The sequence below is a fragment of the Scyliorhinus torazame genome, chromosome 6, assembly GCF_047496885.1.
Source record: "Scyliorhinus torazame isolate Kashiwa2021f chromosome 6, sScyTor2.1, whole genome shotgun sequence".
Classification (NCBI taxonomy): Eukaryota; Metazoa; Chordata; class Chondrichthyes; order Carcharhiniformes; family Scyliorhinidae; genus Scyliorhinus; species Scyliorhinus torazame.
Genome location: NC_092712.1, coordinates 77,553,558 through 77,571,284, shown reverse-complemented (window position 1 = coordinate 77,571,284; position 17,727 = coordinate 77,553,558). Strand labels below are relative to the sequence as shown.

The window sequence follows — 17,727 nt, the reverse complement described above, 5'->3', positions numbered from 1 at the left end:
TTAATTATATCCAAACAACTTCTCTAGCACTGAAAATTAATTTTTACAAGTTTGAAGCATTCAGTTCTTCATATTTTAATTGTCATTGGAAATGTTTAAAATTCAAATTTTTTAAAATGTTTTTTTTGTTTAGCTTTCTTTCCCCTCTTCATATTGCTTTATATATGTAATTTGGCATTGAAATTACATTACTATTCTAGTTTACATTTCCAGCTTAGACTCTTGTGTATCTTTATGAATTGTTCAATAGGATTGGTTAAGAAGCAATTGTCCAGATCCCCTTTAGAGGTTAGGGCGGCACGGTGGCACAGTAGTTAGCACTGCTGCCTCATAGCTCCAGGGATCCTGGTTCAATTCTGGTCTCAGGACTGTCTGTGTTGAGTTTGCACTTTTTCCCATGTCTGCATGGGTTTCCTCTGAATGCTCCGGTTTCCTCCCACAGTCCAAAGATGTGCAGGTTAGGTGGATCGGTCATGCTAAATTGCCCCTTAGTGTCCAAAAGGTTAGGTAGGGATATGGGGATAGGGTGGAGGTGTGGGCTTAAGTAGGGTGCTCTTTCCAAGGACTGGGCAGACTCGATGGGCCGAATGGCATTGTATGGATTCTATGATGCTGACTTTATTTAAAAAACCTTTTAGTGCAAAAACCTGTGGGCAAGTGTAAGCTTAATGAACGGCTAGCGCTGTTCCTTTGTTCTGATCACAAAATCCAGAATGAGACAAACAGAGACTAAGAAACAAAGGCTGAAAAACAAAATGGACCTGCACTAATCTCCGAGGAAAACCGTTTCCAAGCGGTCACCCACCCAAGCCACACCCATTGTCTCCTATCCATTGAACAGCAATCTGTAATTACCACAAAGTTGGAGATGATTTTATAGATTGTTTTACTTAATACACAGTTCAATTTCTTAACAGTTGCTATTTTAACTTAACAAACTCAGTCATCAATTATCACTTAATATTTGCATTGCACTTGATATTAATTACATAAAACTTCTAATTCAGTATACAACTGCAGCTCAGGTTTGTAGGTCATATAAACTTGCTTGTTGGTTTCAAGATTTCCATTTTAAATGAAGACCTTATGAATTATTTAATTAGTAAAATTATTCAACAGTATTTCTTTTCAAAAAAAGTTCTGTAATTGTTATTCAATTTATTCAGGAGAAATTTAAGAAATGGGGCCTAGCTGCTGCAGTGGGTGCTGCAACCCTTTCACCAGATAGATAATGTCTGCTCTGTCAGCTGTAAGGGTTTTGAATGGACTTGAGGTTGTATAAATCCTGTTGCTAGTGCAGGTGGACTCCCATTCCAAAATTCTACCAAATCAGTACAATATTGGGAATCGCACTTAAGATTTTTCGAGGCAGCGAGCCGAAGAAGAAGACAATGTGACACAGGTGCACTTTGCCCCAATCTTATAAGAGCATGCCGAGTAGGTAGTACTTCATTTTGCCCCAACTCTGAACTGGTATTACTACTCTTAAAAGTAATATGTCACTCTCTTAGCTAAGATACTAGTTAAGACAACAAACAAATTGCTATTTTGTCCTCAACAATAATAGGAATTTTGTAGAATCCGTAGTATTATCTATTATTAAATCTTGTTTACAAATGCAAGTACTTACTCCATGGTTTATAGAATCCCCCTGGTTATCAGGTTCTTTATTTACAGAGTCTCTTGTCCATCGAGGGGGTTTCCAGCTTCTTTCTTGTGTTCCCTTGTTGTAATAGTATGTGCGTCCTGTTGCATCTTTATGTACCTCCCATTCACCGTGGATTTGCATGGGAGAGCTAGTGGGAATTGGCGGCATGTTCGCTAGAGTTATTTTCAATTCCTGCAAATTTGCATACACTGGAGATTCTGGTCTTGCAGGTGGAACTGTCTGCAAAAATAAAAGCAATAACTATTAGTAAACACTCTGAATTATCTGTCTAGCTTGATAACTGACCCTATTTGGATCTATAAAAAGGAATTGGGAGTGGGGGGGGGGGGGAAGAGAAACAGCCATAGTCTTTTTTTCAAATTGATTGTTAAGTAATTTTCCTGATCTCAACATCACTTCAATTAACCATCAGCAGTATTGTAATGATAGTGGCAAGTCATACTTCTCACTACGTTAAAAATTGAACTACCACCAGATAAGTAACCTTGTCCAATATCTGTTTCAGCTTTTGGGTGATGTTCCAGGTTCCACTTCTGGTGGCTCAGGTTAGGACCTCAATATAGTGAAGGATAGTACACCTTCCCTCTCTGTGGCACTACACATTATAAATCCAGGCAAGGAACTACAAAACAACCCCCCCAGTGCTGGACAACAAAAAAAAAAAAGTTTATTGTGGATTTGCTGACCTGGCCAGTTGATTTTTTTTCCAAAGAAGATGGCCATGTATTAATAATAATAATCACTTTTTGTCACAAGTAGGCTTCAATGAAGTTACTGTGAAAGCCCCTAGTCGCCACATTCCGGCGCCTGTTCGGGGAGGCCGGTACGGAAATTGGACCTGCGCTGCTGCCTTGTTCTGCATTACAAGCCAGCTATTTAGCCCACTGTGCTAAACCAGCCCCAGTACAATATTACAATATTGAGCAATGATTTTCTAGAGTCTGATAAGCATGTGGCACAAACTACAGATTTTGTCATATCGCTGACTTTATTTATATGCAAATATGGCAACTTCAAGCAAGAGGCAGATGTGAATAATTAAACAAGGCTAGCCAAAAGTTGCTGTTTCACAAAAATGGCATTTCACTTTCTGCCTCATCACCAAATTTCACTGAATGGCAGATCCGCTGGTCTCTCAACTAGAGAATCACATCTACTCAGAGACATGTGTTTCTGCCATGGGTCTCCATGTTGTAAATGAACAGATCAATTCTCAAGTCACAGATTTTTGGACACATGGGGCCGGAAATCCCACGAGATAGTGGGATTCAGTGTGCAGGATTTGCTTCCTTTTCTTTCCTTCTCTGCCACCGTTCTGCTGCACCATTCAGCCGTTTAGACTCAAAGCATGATGCATCTTGATGGAAAAGCTGTCACCATTTTGAATGATTGGTAACAAGCTCATCCAGTCATTAATGTTAGTGCTAATGATCTTTAAGGAGCGCTTGTGTCTATGTGGTATTTTCTTTATCCTCCCCTAGAATGTTGGCTATTGGTATCTGGTGGGTAGACTCTATTCGGCCACCCAGACAGTGTCCAGTCTGTCACAGTTGATTTTGCATGAGTTTGCCTGAATGCTTATGGAGCTGGCTTCACGAAGGTCACTAGTCCTTGTGCATAAATCACAAAAAGCGCATGAAAATTCAGCACGTAATAAGGAAGGCAAATGGAATGTTGGTCTTTAAGTCAACAGAAATGGAGCTTAAAAATAGGTAAATATTGCTAACATTATACAGGGTACTAATTAGACCACAAATGGAATACTGTGAACAATTCTGGGCCCCTCGTCGAAAGAAAAATATACTGGCATAGGTGCACTCTAGAGAAAGTTCACTTGGTTGGTTCTGGGTTTGGAGAGATTTTCTTATGAGGAAAGGCTAAGTAGGTTGGGCCTGTACTCATTGGAATTTAGAAGAATGAGAGGCAACCTTATTGAGACTAAGGATTCTCAGGGGGCTTGACAGGATAGATGATGAGAGGAAGTTTCCCTTTGTGGGAGAGTCTAGGACCAAAGGGTATAATCTCAAAGTAAGGGGTTATTGAAGACAGAGATGAGGAGGTATTTCTTCTCTCCGAGGGTAGTGTATCTGTGGAATTTTTTTACCGCAGAGAGCTGTAGAGGCTGGGTCATTAAGTATGTTCAAGACTGAGATAGACAAATTTTTAATCAGTAAAGGAATCGAGGATTATGGGATTATGGGGGGAAAGTGGAGTTGACCATCATCATATCAGATCAGTCATTATCTCATTGAATGGCGCAGCTGACCTGATGGGCTGAATAACCTACTTCTGCTCCTATGTCTTATGGTCTTATAGTTGACTTGGGGAAGGTTTTGTTGCCAAATGTTCGCTGCATAGTTTGTAGATGGATGGGCTGACGCAGCAGAATCTGGTGTTGGATCTCCTCGTCAATAGTGGCCTTTTCAGAGGTGGATTGGATTGGTTTATTGTCATGTGTACCGAGGGACAGTGGAAAGTATTGTTCTAAGTGCAGCTCAGATAGATCATTCCGTACATGAAAAGAAAATACATAATAGGGTAAATATAAAATACACAATGTAAGTACATAGACACAGGCATCGGGTGAAGCATACAGGAGTGAAATACTACTCGGTAAGAAGATATGTGAAGAGATCAGATCAGTCCATAGGAGAGTCATAACAGCGGGAATGAAGCTGTTTTTGAATCTTGTTAGTGTGTATGGGAAGGTGTCAACATATTCCATCATATATGGGAGGTGGAATATTTAACCAGTTTGGGGTTTATATATGAGCTTTGTTTCAGCAGGTCTTCTGCATGCAGAATTGAAGAGATTAAGAGTGGTTTATAAATTTTGTGCCGAGTCGGCAACAACACTGCAGTCGTCCGCAAACTGAAGATCACACATGTGGTTAGTTTAGTTTTGGGACAGAGTTTTCCATCTTGGCAATATTTGATACTCACACCAGAGGGCAGTTGATCGTTGATTTCAAATTCTGAAACTTCTCTCATTTGCCAGTACTTCCCTGCATTTAACACATATGGGCTTTGCCTCCTTATTCGCATTGTCACAATTGACAAACCATAACTTAAGAAATCATCTTTAGACTTCTTTGTTCGAAGTTAAGTTTATTTTTTCAGGGCGTTAACCAGAGGCGCTGGAGCTCAAACACCACCACTGCTCTGTCCTGCCCTGTACTCTCCTGAGCAGCTCTCTCCAGCAGACTCAGTTGTGAGATTCTGGTCAATAGGCAATCTGCCTATGAGAGACTCTGCCGTTTCTTAGTTTTAAAATAACCATTGACCTTCAGAGTTCTTGCTTGCCAGCAGCTGCAATCGAAAACAACCCTGCTCCCTACTTTGGTGCCAAAAGCATACCTGGACAGCACTTCATATCAATTTTACATGCAGGGTGCGTGACCTGCTCTCTGCTGCTGCTTCTGGCCGGAAGGCTCCACACCTCCTAATATATCTCCATTTAAAAGGCAACAGCAGCGGCAATTCTCGATGTAAAAGCCAGTAGCAGCTGTTGGGCGCTCCTCTAACGATCGGAACCACCGAGGGAATGGCGGGACCCTCCCGATCCCTACCCGAATGCACCTGCAGGTCGCGACCCTGACTTTGAAAAACCCTGCCGAGAGAATATCAGCTGCCACTGTGGATTCATAGTTAAAGAGTTGTTGAAAATGCTCTTTCCAGTGTTGACAGGTGGCACCGTCATCCTTAAAAAGACACACCATCCTGTGAGCGAAAGGTATTTTGTCCATTTGACCTTTATATATGGATGGCTCGGCTGGCTTCAAAAAAGCTTTGCACTCCATGACAATCAGCATATTATATCTGCCAGGCTCTCTCTTCGCACCACTTGACCTTTCGCTGCCTGCTCGACTTGTGATCTTGAGTTGTTCTGCCAGACAATGAAGGTTACTTATTTTTGTTCCAGGTCACATATTTCAGCAACATCTTTGTTGAACCAACCCTGGTGACGACAATGCTCGAACCCAATGGTCTGAGCAGGAGTCTAGTACAGCTGATTTTATCTGATCCTGCACCTCTGAAATTGGGTTGGATGTGTGACGATTTTCCAGGCTGGTTGTGAGCTGGACTTGGAATTCCTCTCGTGATTGGGCTGTTTTAGGACTAAGATACTGATCACCTTCCTCTTGGTGCTAGGTGGATGTTCATCACCAATCAAACTAGTCAATGATCTGTTCAGCAAGTGCCAGTTTTCCATGTGGATAAAGTGATACAGACACCACTTAGATCTTTGACTCGGACAATGACATAACCCAGGGGGTAACAGTGCTTTTATCTAGGATGCCTCCATGTGCTTTTGTATTTGTCCTTCTGTTGTTTGTTATAATGAAGTCATGCTGAGCATACTTTGTTAGCAGGAGGATGCTTTTTCCAAAGGCTTTTCCCGTCCAGTTTTTCTCAGTGGTTCTGCTCCAGACATCAGTTACAGCCAACCCTGGCATCAAAGGCCCCCCAGAGAGGATGGCAGTGAGGATTTCACCTAGATTAGAATAGAACCTTTTCCTCAGTATTTTCATCGGAGCCAAGGGATGGGTCAAAAATACTGATGACAGTGGCATATTGATTATGGCAGAGCTGAAGGTGAGAGCCTTTCATTTATATAGTTAGGGACTTATGGCAGTGCAGCCAAGATTCCAGTGGTAAAACATGAGGGTCACGGTCAGCCTTTTCTTTCCAGAAGGTGCTGTATCTCCTTGCTTCAGCTGCCCTCTCCAAAATGTAACTTAAAAGAACAGCTGAAGAACATCAACTGGGTAGCCCTGGTAAAAGGTCTCGCTCTCTTGGATTGCTGGAAGCAAGTCAAATGTGCAAAGCCACAGTTGAAGCCGGACCTTTCAGCTAACCTGCAAAATCAAGAATCTCCAAACCAACAGTTCAACTATCGAAGTCAGCGCTTTAATTTAAATCACGCATCTTTAAAATAAATTTAGAGGATCCAATTCATTTTTTCCAATTAAGGGGCAATTTAGCGTGGCTAATCCACCTACCCTGCACATCTTTGGGCTGTGGCACATCTCTGCGCATGCACACCGATGAGCGGGCACGCATGCGCAATGCGGCCGCATTTTTTTTTATATGGTCGCAGCCATTTCTTTTTTTAAATAATATTTTATTGAAAATTTTTGGTCAACCAACACAGTACATTGTGCATCCTTTACACAACATTGTAACAATACAGATAATAATGACCTTTTTAAATTTAAACAAAAACAACAACAAATAAACAAATATTAAATAACAAAAAATAAAAACTAGCCCTAATTGGCAACTGCCTTGTCTCATGCCACCCCCCCCCCCCCCCCCATCTCCCCCCCCCCCCCCCCCCCCCCAAGTCCTGGGCCGCTGCTGCTGCCTTCTTTGTTCTCCCCTATCTATCTTTCCGCAAGATATTCGACGAACGGTTGCCACCGCCTAGTAAACCCTTGAGCCGACCCCCTTAGGTCGAACTTAATCCGCTCTAACTTTATGAACCCCGCCATATCATTTATCCAGGTCTCCACCCCCGGGGGCTTGGCTTCTTTCCACATTAGCAATATTCTGCGCCGGGCTACTAGGGACGCAAAGGCCAAAACATCGGCCTCTTTCGCCTCCTGCACTCCCGGCTCTTATGCAACCCCAAATATAGCCAACCCCCAGCTTGGTTCGACCCGGACTCCTACTACTTTCGAAAGCACCTTTGTCACCCCCATCCAAAACCCCTGTAGTGCCGGGCATGACCAAAACATATGGGTATGATTCGCTGGGCTTCTCGAGCACCTCGCACACCTATCCTCCACCCCAAAAAATTTACTGAGCCGTGTTCCAGTCATATGTGCCCTGTGTAATACCTTAAACTGAATCAGGCTTAGCCTGGCGCACGAGGACGACGAGTTTACCCTGTTTAGGGCATCTGCCCACATCCCCTCCTCAATCTCCTCCCCTAGCTCTTCTTCCCATTTCCCTTTTAGTTCGTCCATCATAGTCTCCCCTTCGTCTCTCATTTCCCTATATATATCCGACACCTTACCGTCCCCCACCCATTTCTTTGAGATGACTCTGTCCTGCACCTCTTGTGTCGGGAGCTGTGGGAATTCCCTCACCTGTTGCCTCGCAAAAGCCCTCAATTGCATGTACCTGAATGCATTCCCTTGGGGCAACCCATATTTCTCGGTCAGCGCTCCCAGACTCGCAAACTTCCCATCCACAAATAGATCTTTCAATTGCGTTATACCTGCTCTTTGCCACATTCCATATCCCCCATCCATTCCCCCCGGGGCAAACCTATGGTTGTTTCTTATCGGGGACCCCCCCAGTGCTCCGGTCTTTCCCCTATGTCGTCTCCACTGTCCCCAAATCTTCAGTGTAGCTACCACCACCGGACTCGTGGTATAGTTCCTTGGTGAGAACGGCAATGGGGCTGTCACCATAGCCTGCAGGCTGGTCCCCCTACAGGACGCCCTCTCTAACCTCTTCCACGCCGCTCCTTCCTCCTCTCCCATCCACTTACTCACCATTGAAATATTAGCGGCCCAATAATACTCACTTAGGCTCGGTAGTGCCAGCCCCCCCCCTATCCCTACTACGCTGTAAGAATCCCTTCCTCACTCTCGGAGTCTTCCCGGCCCAAACAAAACCCACGATACTCTTTTCTATCCTTTTGAAAAAAGCCTTCGTGATCACCACCGGGAGACACTGAAACACAAAGAGGAATCTCGGGAGGACCACCATCTTAACCGCCTGCACCCTCCCTGCCAGTGACAAGGATACCATATCCCATCTCTTGAAATCCTCCTCCATTTGTTCCACCAACCGCGTCAAATTTAGCCTGTGCAATGTGCCCCAATTCTTAGCTATCTGGATCCCCAGGTAACGAAAGTCTCTTGTTACCTTCCTCAACGGTAGGTCCTCTATTTCTCTACTCTGCTCCCCTGGATGCACCACAAACAACTCACTTTTCCCCATGTTCAATTTATACCCTGAAAAATCCCCAAACTCCCCAAGTATCCGCATTATTTCTGGCATCCCCTCCGCTGGATCCGCCACATATAGTAGCAGATCATCCGCATATAAAGATACCCGGTGTTCTTCTCCTCCCCTAAGTATTCCCCTCCATCCCTTGGAACCTCTCAGCGCTATCGCCAGGGGCTCAATCGCCAGTGCAAACAGTAATGGGGACAGAGGACATCCCTGCCTTGTCCCTCTATGGAGCCGAAAATATGCCGATCCCCGTCCATTCGTGACCACACTCGCCACTGGGGCCCTATACAACAGCTGCACCCATCTAACATACCCCTCTCCGAACCCAAATCTCCTCAACACCTCCCACAGATAATCCCACTCCACTCTATCAAATGCTTTCTCGGCATCCATCGCCACTACTATCTCCGTTTCACCCTCTGGTGGGGCCATCATCATTACCCCTAACAACCTCCGTATGTTCGTGTTCAGCTGTCTCCCCTTCACAAACCCAGTTTGGTCCTCATGAACCACCCCCGGGACACATTCCTCTATTCTCATTGCCATTACCTTGGCCAAGACCTTGGCATCTACATTGAGGAGGGAGATTGGTCTGTAGGACCCGCATTGTAGCGGATCCTTTTCCTTCTTTAAGAGAAGCGATATCGTTGCTTCAGACATAGTCGGGGGCAGTTGTCCCCTTTCCTTTGCCTCGTTAAAGGTCCTCGTCAGTAGCGGGGCGAGCAAGTCCAAATATTTTCTGTAAAATTCAACTGGGAATCCGTCCGGTCCCGGGGCCTTTCCCGTCTGCATGTTCCTAATTCCTTTCACCACTTCTTCTACCGTGATCTGTGCTCCCAATCCCATCCTTTCCTGCTCTTCCACCTTGGGAATTTCCAGCCGATCCAAAAACTCCATCATTCTCTCCCTCCCATCCGGGGGTTGAGCTTCATACAATTTTTTATAAAATGTCTTAAACACTTCATTCACTCTCTCCGCTCCCCCTCTCCATCTTCGTCTCTCACCCCCCCTATTTCCCTCGCTGCTCCCCTTTTCCTCAATTGGTGTGCCAGCAATCTGCTCGCCTTCTCTCCATATTCATACTGTACACCCTGCGCCTTCCTCCATTGTGCCTCTGCAGTGCCTGTGGTCAGCAAGTCAAATTCCACATGCAGCCTTTGCCTTTCCCTATACAGTCCCTCCTCCGGTGCTTCCGCATACTGTCTGTCCACCCTCAAAAGTTCTTGCAACAACCGCTCCCGTTCCTTACTCTCCTGCTTCCCTTTATGTGTCCTTATTGATATCAGCTCCCCCCTAACCACCGCCTTCAACGCCTCCCAGACCACTCCCACCTGAACCTCCCCATTGTCATTGAGTTCCAAGTACTTTTCAATGCATCCCCTCACCCTTAAGCACACCCCCTCATCCGCCATTAGTCCCATGTCCATTCTCCAGGGTGGACGCCCTCTTGTTTCCTCCCCTATCTCCAAGTCTACCCAGTGTGGGGCATGATCCGAAATGGCTATAGCCGTATATTCCGTTCCCCTCACCCTCGGGATCAATGCCCTACCCAACACAAAAAAGTCTAGGCGTGAATAGACTTTATGGACATAGGAGAAAAACGAGAACTCCTTACTCCGAGGTCTACTGAATCTCCACGGGTCCACCCCTCCCATCTGCTCCATAAAATCCTTAAGCACCTTGGCTGCTGCCGGCCTCCTACCAGTCCTGGACTTCGACCTATCCAGCCTTGGTTCCAACACCGTGTTAAAGTCTCCCCCCATTATCAGCTTTCCAGTCTCTAGGTCTGGGATGCGTCCTAGCATTCGCCTCATAAAATTGGCATCGTCCCAATTCGGGGCATACACATTTACCAACACCACCATCTCTCCCTGTAATTTGCCACTCACCATCACGTATCTGCCCCCGTTATCCGCCACTATAGTCTTTGCCTCGAACATTACCCGCTTCCCCACTAATATAGCCACCCCCCTGTTTTTCGCATCCAGCCCCGAATGGAACACCTGCCCTACCCATCCTTTGCGCAACCTAACCTGATCTATCAGTTTCAGGTGCGTTTCCTGTAACATGACCACATCTGCTTTAAGTTTCTTAAGGTGTGCGAGTACTTGTGCCCTCTCTATCGGCCCGTTAAGCCCCCTCACGTTCCACGTGATCAGCCGAGTTGGGGGGCTTCCCACCCCCCACCCCCCCCCCTTGCCGGTTAGCCATCATCTTTTTCCAGCTTCTCGCCCAGTTCCCACGCAGCTGTATTTCTCCCAGACGGTGCCCCCCCGCCCATTCTTTCCCATACCCACTCCCCCCTTTCCCCAGCAGCAGCAACCCAGTAATTCCCCCCTCCCTCCCCCCCCCCCCCCCGCTAGTCCCCCGCTAGCGTAATTACTCCCCCCATGTTGCTCCCAGAAGTCAGCAAACTCTGGCTGACTCGGCTTCCCCCCGTGATCACGGCTCGCCCCGTGCGGTGCCCCCTCCTTCCTGCTTCTCTATTCCCGCCATAATTATCATAGCGCGGGAACCAAGCCCGCGCCTCTCCCTCGTCCCCGCCTCCCATGGCCAACGCCCCATCTCCTCTCCCTCCCCACCTCCCCCCATCACCACCTGTGGGAGAAAGAAAAGTTACCATACCGCAGGATTAATCATACAATCCCTCTTCGCCCCCCCCCTACTTGTCCCACCACTTTGTCCAAACGTTCATTTTCGTAGTCCAATCATTCCAATTTTTCTTCTACAATAAAAGTCCACGCTTCATCCGCCGTCTCAAAGTAGTGGTGCCTCCCTTGATATGTGACCCACAGTCTTGCCGGTTGCAGCATTCCAAACTTTATCTTTTTTTTGTGAAGTACCGCTTTGGCCCGATTAAAGCTCGCCCTCCTTCTCGCCACCTCCGCACTCCAATCTTGATAGACGCGGATCACCGCGTTCTCCCATTTACTACACCGAGTTTTCTTCGCCCATCTAAGGACCATTTCTCTATTCTTAAAACGGAGAAATCTCACCACTATGGCTCTGGGAGCTTCTCCTGCTCTCGATCCTCGCACCATAACTCGGTATGCTCCCTCCACCTCCAACGGACCCGTCGGGGCCTCCACTCCCATTAACGAGTGCAGCATCGTGCTCACATATGCCCCGACGTCCGCCCCCTCCACACCTTCAGGAAGGCCAAGAATCCTCAAGTTGTTCCTCCTTGCGTTATTTTCCAGTGCCTCCAACCTCTCCACAGATCGTTTCTGGTGTGCCTCCTGTATCTCCGACTTCACCACCAGGCCCTGTATATCGTTTTCATTCTCTGCTGCTTTCGCCTTCACGACCCGAAGCTCCTGCTCCTGGGTCTTTTGTTCCTCTTTCAGCCCTTCAATCGCCTGTAATATCGGGGCCAACAACTCTTTCTTCATTTCCTTTTTTATCTCCTCCACGCAGCGTTTCAAAAACTCTTGTTGTTCAGGGCCCCATATGAAACTGCCACCTTCCGACGCCATCTTGGTTTCTGCTTGCCTTCCTTGCCGCTGCTCCAAAGGATCCGCTGCAATCCGGCCACTTTCCTCTCCTTTTTCCATCCGTGTCCAGGGGGAACACCCTTCAGGTTTACCGCACGGTGTTTTCAGCCGTTAAAATTGCCGTTGGGGCTCCTATCAAGAGCCCAAAAGTCCGTTTCACAGGGAGCTGCCGAAACGTGCGACTCAGCTGGTCATCGCCGCACCCGGAAGTTCCGGTCGCAGCCATTTTGAAGGCCACTCGCAGACAGCATTGTTAAAAGCCGGCTGCTGCGGCTGTTGTCCACGAATTTGCGCAATTGGAGATGCTGAAGATTTCATAAAATATCTATGTAATCTTCCTGCCTGAATGGAGGCAGACAGCAGGTCACGCCCCCCCGAACGTCAACATCACGTGCTTTGGGCGCGATTGCCATTTTGAAGGTCGCTCACAGCCGGCAATCGGGAGCACCGCGACGGACGGCTCCGCACCGACCCGACAGCCGCTCGCGACCTACCCGCGGGTCGCGACCCCAACTTTGAAAATGCCTGTGTTAAGCCATAACCACTAACAAATAAGACACAATAGGTCATCGCTTTAAATATGATTTTTTTAAAGTCTAAATTATATTCTTAAGTATCGTAATAATATTACATAATTCCTGACACGTCACGGGGAGCTTTTAATGTTCCAAAACACAGAAAACCAATTGCAGGAAGTGGATTTTATTTAATCAGCCTGGAATCTATAACCAGTCAATGCCATTACCAGAAACAGATGATCTTGGAAAAGGAACTAGCTCAGTAGATTGTCCGCAGTGAGTAAAACAGACCTCCAATGTGACACCCAATTTAAGCAGTTTGTCCAAATCTGTAAATGCAATGGTGTACACCACTTTAACTACAGATAATGACACGGGTTTCATTCTAAATTTATGGAGGGGCATTTTAAAATTATATAAATGTCATTTTCTGGATTGTGTTTCTTCATTAATTGCATCACATGTTAGACGTTTTAGTTACCGTTGTATGAAGAGTCAAAAGTCCTGTTCCTTTTCACCAAACACCATTTATTTCACTTCCACAGCCTCTGCACAAAACTCTAACAACGCATCACCTGACACAAGGGCCACCTGAAGCCCTTTACATATCAGTGTCAATCATTGGATACTTAACATAAATGAGACAACTAATTGCAATGTCTCGTAACCCATTACTTAACTCTTAACCCATTACTTAACATCACACATTTCAAATCTGCTTGGCTAATACCTCAAAGTTCCTTATACAAGGACTAGCATTTATATAGCACATTTAACATCATGTAAACATTCTAAATTATTCATAGAGTGAAACCAGGCAAAAACCGATGAATCAAAGGGGGGATAAGGCGGATGGGTGATGACAAGCTTGATCGAAGAGGTAGATTTTAAAGAGTACCTTCAAAGATGAGAGTATTGATGCAGAGGGGTGACGTTTCAGAGATGGATGAAGGCACAGCTAGCATGGTAGCACAAATGAAGTATCGGATGTGTACAAGAGAACAAAGCTTTTTTTAAATTTATTCTCCTTTTTCACATTTTCTCCCAAATTTACACCCAACAATAAACAATAATCAGTAATGAATGTAATGTCAATCCCCATATCAATAACAACAATCCCATCCTCCCACCAAACCCCAGACATTGGCCCGCATGTTAACATAAACAAATGACAAAAAGTATCAGGAATCACCCATAGTCACCATTAACACATACAGTTCCCCTACCCCCAACTCTCCCAGCCCCAATCGCTCATGTTCGATGTGATCCAATTCTCGAAAGTGCAGAATGAATAACACCCATGAATTGTAGAACCCCTCCATCCTTCCCCTCAGTTCAAATTTGACCTTTTCAAGCATTAAGAATTCCAGCAGGTCCCCCTGCCAGGCCAGGGCACAGGGTGGAGAGGTTGATCTCCACCCTAACAGGATCCGCCTTCAGGCGATTAACGCGGCGAAGGCTACAACATCTGCCTCCACGCCTGTTTCCAACCACGGCTGGTCTGACACCCCGAACATGTCTTCCCGAGGGCCCGGGTCCAGTTTCACGTGCACCACTTTAGAGATTACCCTAAACACCTCCTTCCAGTAATCCTCCAGCTTTGGACAGGACCAAAACATACGAACGTGGTTTAAGAGCCGGCTCATTCTCGCCCTTGTACGGTGCGCTCTATACACCACTTTCTCCTCCTCCAAAATAGCCCCGTAAACCACCGATACTACCTGCTTCTCCAGTCCCCTTGTCGTCAGCACCTTCTCCAGCAATGTAGAAGCCGGCTCTACTGGGAAGCTCTGTATCTCCTTTCTGGCAAAGTCTTGAACCTGCACGTGTCTAAATATTTCCCCCTGCTTCAGCCCATACTTCGCTCCCAGCTCCTTCAATCCCGCAAAACGACCCCCAAGAAATAAATCTTTTAGTGTTTCAATTCCTTTCTCCACCCATCTCCGAAAATTTCCATCCCACTTCCCTGACCCAAATCTATGGTTCCCCCGAATCGGCAATTCCCTTGACCCTGCCCCCAACCCGAAGTGTGTCGAAACTGCCTCCAAATTCTCAACGAAGCTATTACTACCGGACTCCCCATGTATCTCCCCGGGGCCGTGGGGAGCTGCGCAGTTGCTAGCGCCTTCGATCCTAATCCCCTAACCAAACTCTCTTCCATTCTGACCCATTGGGAGTCAACCCCTCTGACCCAGCTCCGTACCTTCTCCACATTCGCTGCCCAGTAATAATACATCAGGTTCGGAAAACCCAAACCCCCTGCCTGTCTTCCTCTCTGTAGTAGCACCTTTTTCATTCTGGCCACCTTCCCTCCCCATATGAACGAGTAATCATTCCTTCAATCTCTCTAAAAAATGCCTTTGGCAGGAAAATCGGCAGGCATTGAAAAATAAACAGGAATCGCGGCAGCACATTCACAGAACACAGAGCATACAGTGCAGAAGGCGGCCATTCGACCCATCGAGTCTGCACCGACCCACTTAAGCCCTCACTTCCACCCTATCCCCGTAACCCAATAACCCCTCCTAACCATTTTGGACACTAAGGGCAATTTAGCATGGCCAATCCACCTAACCTGCACGTCTTTGGACCGTGGGAGGAAACCGGAGCACACGGAGGAAACCCACGCACACACAGGGAATCGAACCTGGGACCCTGGCGCTGTGAAGCCAGTGCTATTCACTTGTGCTACCGTGCTGCCCGACCCGCCAATGACAGAGCGAGACAAGAGAACAAAGTTAGCGAAACTCAGACTTCTTGGAGGGAAGTGGGGCTGGAGGAGATTCCAGTGATAGGTAGTAGTGAGGCAACGGAGGGATAGGAACACATGAAGAACATCTTCAGACCAGTGTGTATATAGCTTTCAAAAGGACATTGGGAAAGTTACATTTTTAGAAGAATTCAATTGCAGCATTAAAACCACACAATTAAAACTTCCTTTTCTGCTTCATCAACTAGCATCTTGACAACTTCAGTGACACAACACCAAATGTTGCAATGAAAACGTTAAGTTTGAAAAGTTATAGGGGGAGAATCATGGTGGTGAAAAAACAGTTAAATTACCCCAAGTCTTTTTATTGTCATTCTGTAGTGTAGCTATATATGTCAAACTTAAACAATTGCACATTGAGATTGAGGTCCAAGAGATTCAATTTTTTAACAAAATTGATATTTCAGTACCAGTATTTTACTAGTGAAACATCAAAAATTGCTTAACATTTCAATAAACCGCCAGATAGTAAACCTGCAGTTTATTGCCACACAAATGTAAACTGAAAACCATGTTGCAATTCTACCAATGCTACAATATCCACAGAGAAATCTGGCTTAGAATCAATAATTTAGAATGAAACCAAGAGAATACTCAATAATAGAAAATAAATATGCATTTATACCATGTCTCACAAATATCAAGACAATTTAAGACAATGACTAAGCACTTTGTGAAGAGAAAAATACTTGACTGCATTCTGTTCAGGCTACATTCCTGTCATCTACAGCAGGGTTTTTCAAAGTGTGGGTTAAGACCCGCGGGTGTGTGTCAGAAGGGTTGTGGTGTTCTGTGCACATTAGCCTCGAACACAATTTTCCCAACACCAGCATTAACACCAGCAGGGAAAATCCTGCTGTAAATGTCAATTGAGTCCTCTTGCAGTGGTTTCCAACCGCCGGAAGCTTGAAAGTGTGCCCCAGTCTGCTGCTGCAACGTTTCGGTGAATGCAGCACTGGCAGCAGAAGGCGGGCAAGTGTGGACTGGAAGGAATAGACATAGATAAGCGATTCTACAATGAACGCATCAGATCTAAGCTCTGTAGTCCTGCCATGTCCAGCCATGAATGGTGGTGGATAATTAAACAACTCACCGGGGGAGGAGGCTCCACAAATATCCCCATCCTCAACGATGGAGGAGCCCAGCACATCTGTGCACAAGACAAGGCTGAGGCATTCGCAATAAACTTCAGCCAGCAGTGTCGAGTGGTTGATCCATCTCTGTCTTCTCCAGAGGTCCCCAGCATCACAGATGTCACAATATGATTCACTCCACGTGATATCAAGAAACGGCTGAAGGCACTGGATACTGCAAAGGCTATGGGCCCTGACAATATCCCGGCAATAGTACTGAACACTTGTGCTCCAGAACTTGCCGCACCCCTAGCCAAGCTGTTCCAGTACAGCTACAACACTGGCATCTACCCGGCAATGTGGAAAATTGCCCAGGTATGTCCTGTACACAAGAAACAGGACAAATCCAACCCAAGCCAATTACCGCCCTATCAGTCTACTCTCTATCATCAGCAAAATGATAGAAGGAGTCAGCAACAGTGTTATCAAGTGGCATTTACTCAGAAATAACCTGCTCATGGATGCTCAGTTTGGGTTCCGCCAGGGTCACTTAGCTCCTGACCTCATTACAGTCTTGGTTCAAACATGGACCAAAGAGTTGAATGCCAGAGGTGAGATGAGAGTGACAGCCCTTGACATCAAGGCAGCAGTTGACCGAGTACGGCATCAAGGAGCCCAAACTAAAATGGAGTCAATGGGAATCAGGGGAAACTCTCTGCTGGTTGTACTCATACCTGACACAAAGGAAGATGGTGGTGGTGGTTGGAGATCATCTCAGCTCCAGGGCATCACTGCAGGAGTTCTTTAGGGTAGTGTCCTAGGCCCAACATCTTCAGCTGCTTCATCAATGACCCTCCCATCCGCCATAAGATCGGAAGTGGGGATGTTTGCGGATCACTGCACAATGTTCAGCATCATTCGTGACTCTTCAGATAATGAAGCAGTCCATGTCCAAATGCAGCAAGAACTGGACAATATCCAAGCTTGGGTTGACAAATGGCTAGTTACATTCGTGCCACACAAGTGCTAGGCGATGAATATCTCCTACAAGAGAGGATGTAACCAGTGCCCCATAACATTCAATGGCATTACCATGGCTGAATCTCCCACAATCAACAGCTTGGGGGTTACCATTGATTAGAAACTGACCTGGGCTAGCCACATTAATAGTGTGGCTATCAGGGCAGATCAGAGACTAGGAAACCTATGGCGAGCAACTCGCCACCTGACC

At 46.2% G+C, this 17,727-nt stretch overlaps 1 protein-coding gene across 4 annotated transcripts in view; it reads right to left on the bottom strand.

Annotated features, from left to right (window-relative positions):
• Positions 1–17,727, bottom strand: part of arhgap12b (Rho GTPase activating protein 12b) — a 422,708-nt gene that overhangs the window by 226,964 nt on the left and 178,017 nt on the right. For all 4 annotated transcript variants that reach the window (XM_072508348.1, XM_072508349.1, XM_072508352.1 and 1 more), the window contains exon 3: positions 1,631–1,888. In XM_072508348.1, the coding sequence (XP_072364449.1) occupies positions 1,631–1,888 (258 nt within the window). The remainder of the gene's footprint in view (positions 1–1,630; positions 1,889–17,727) is intronic.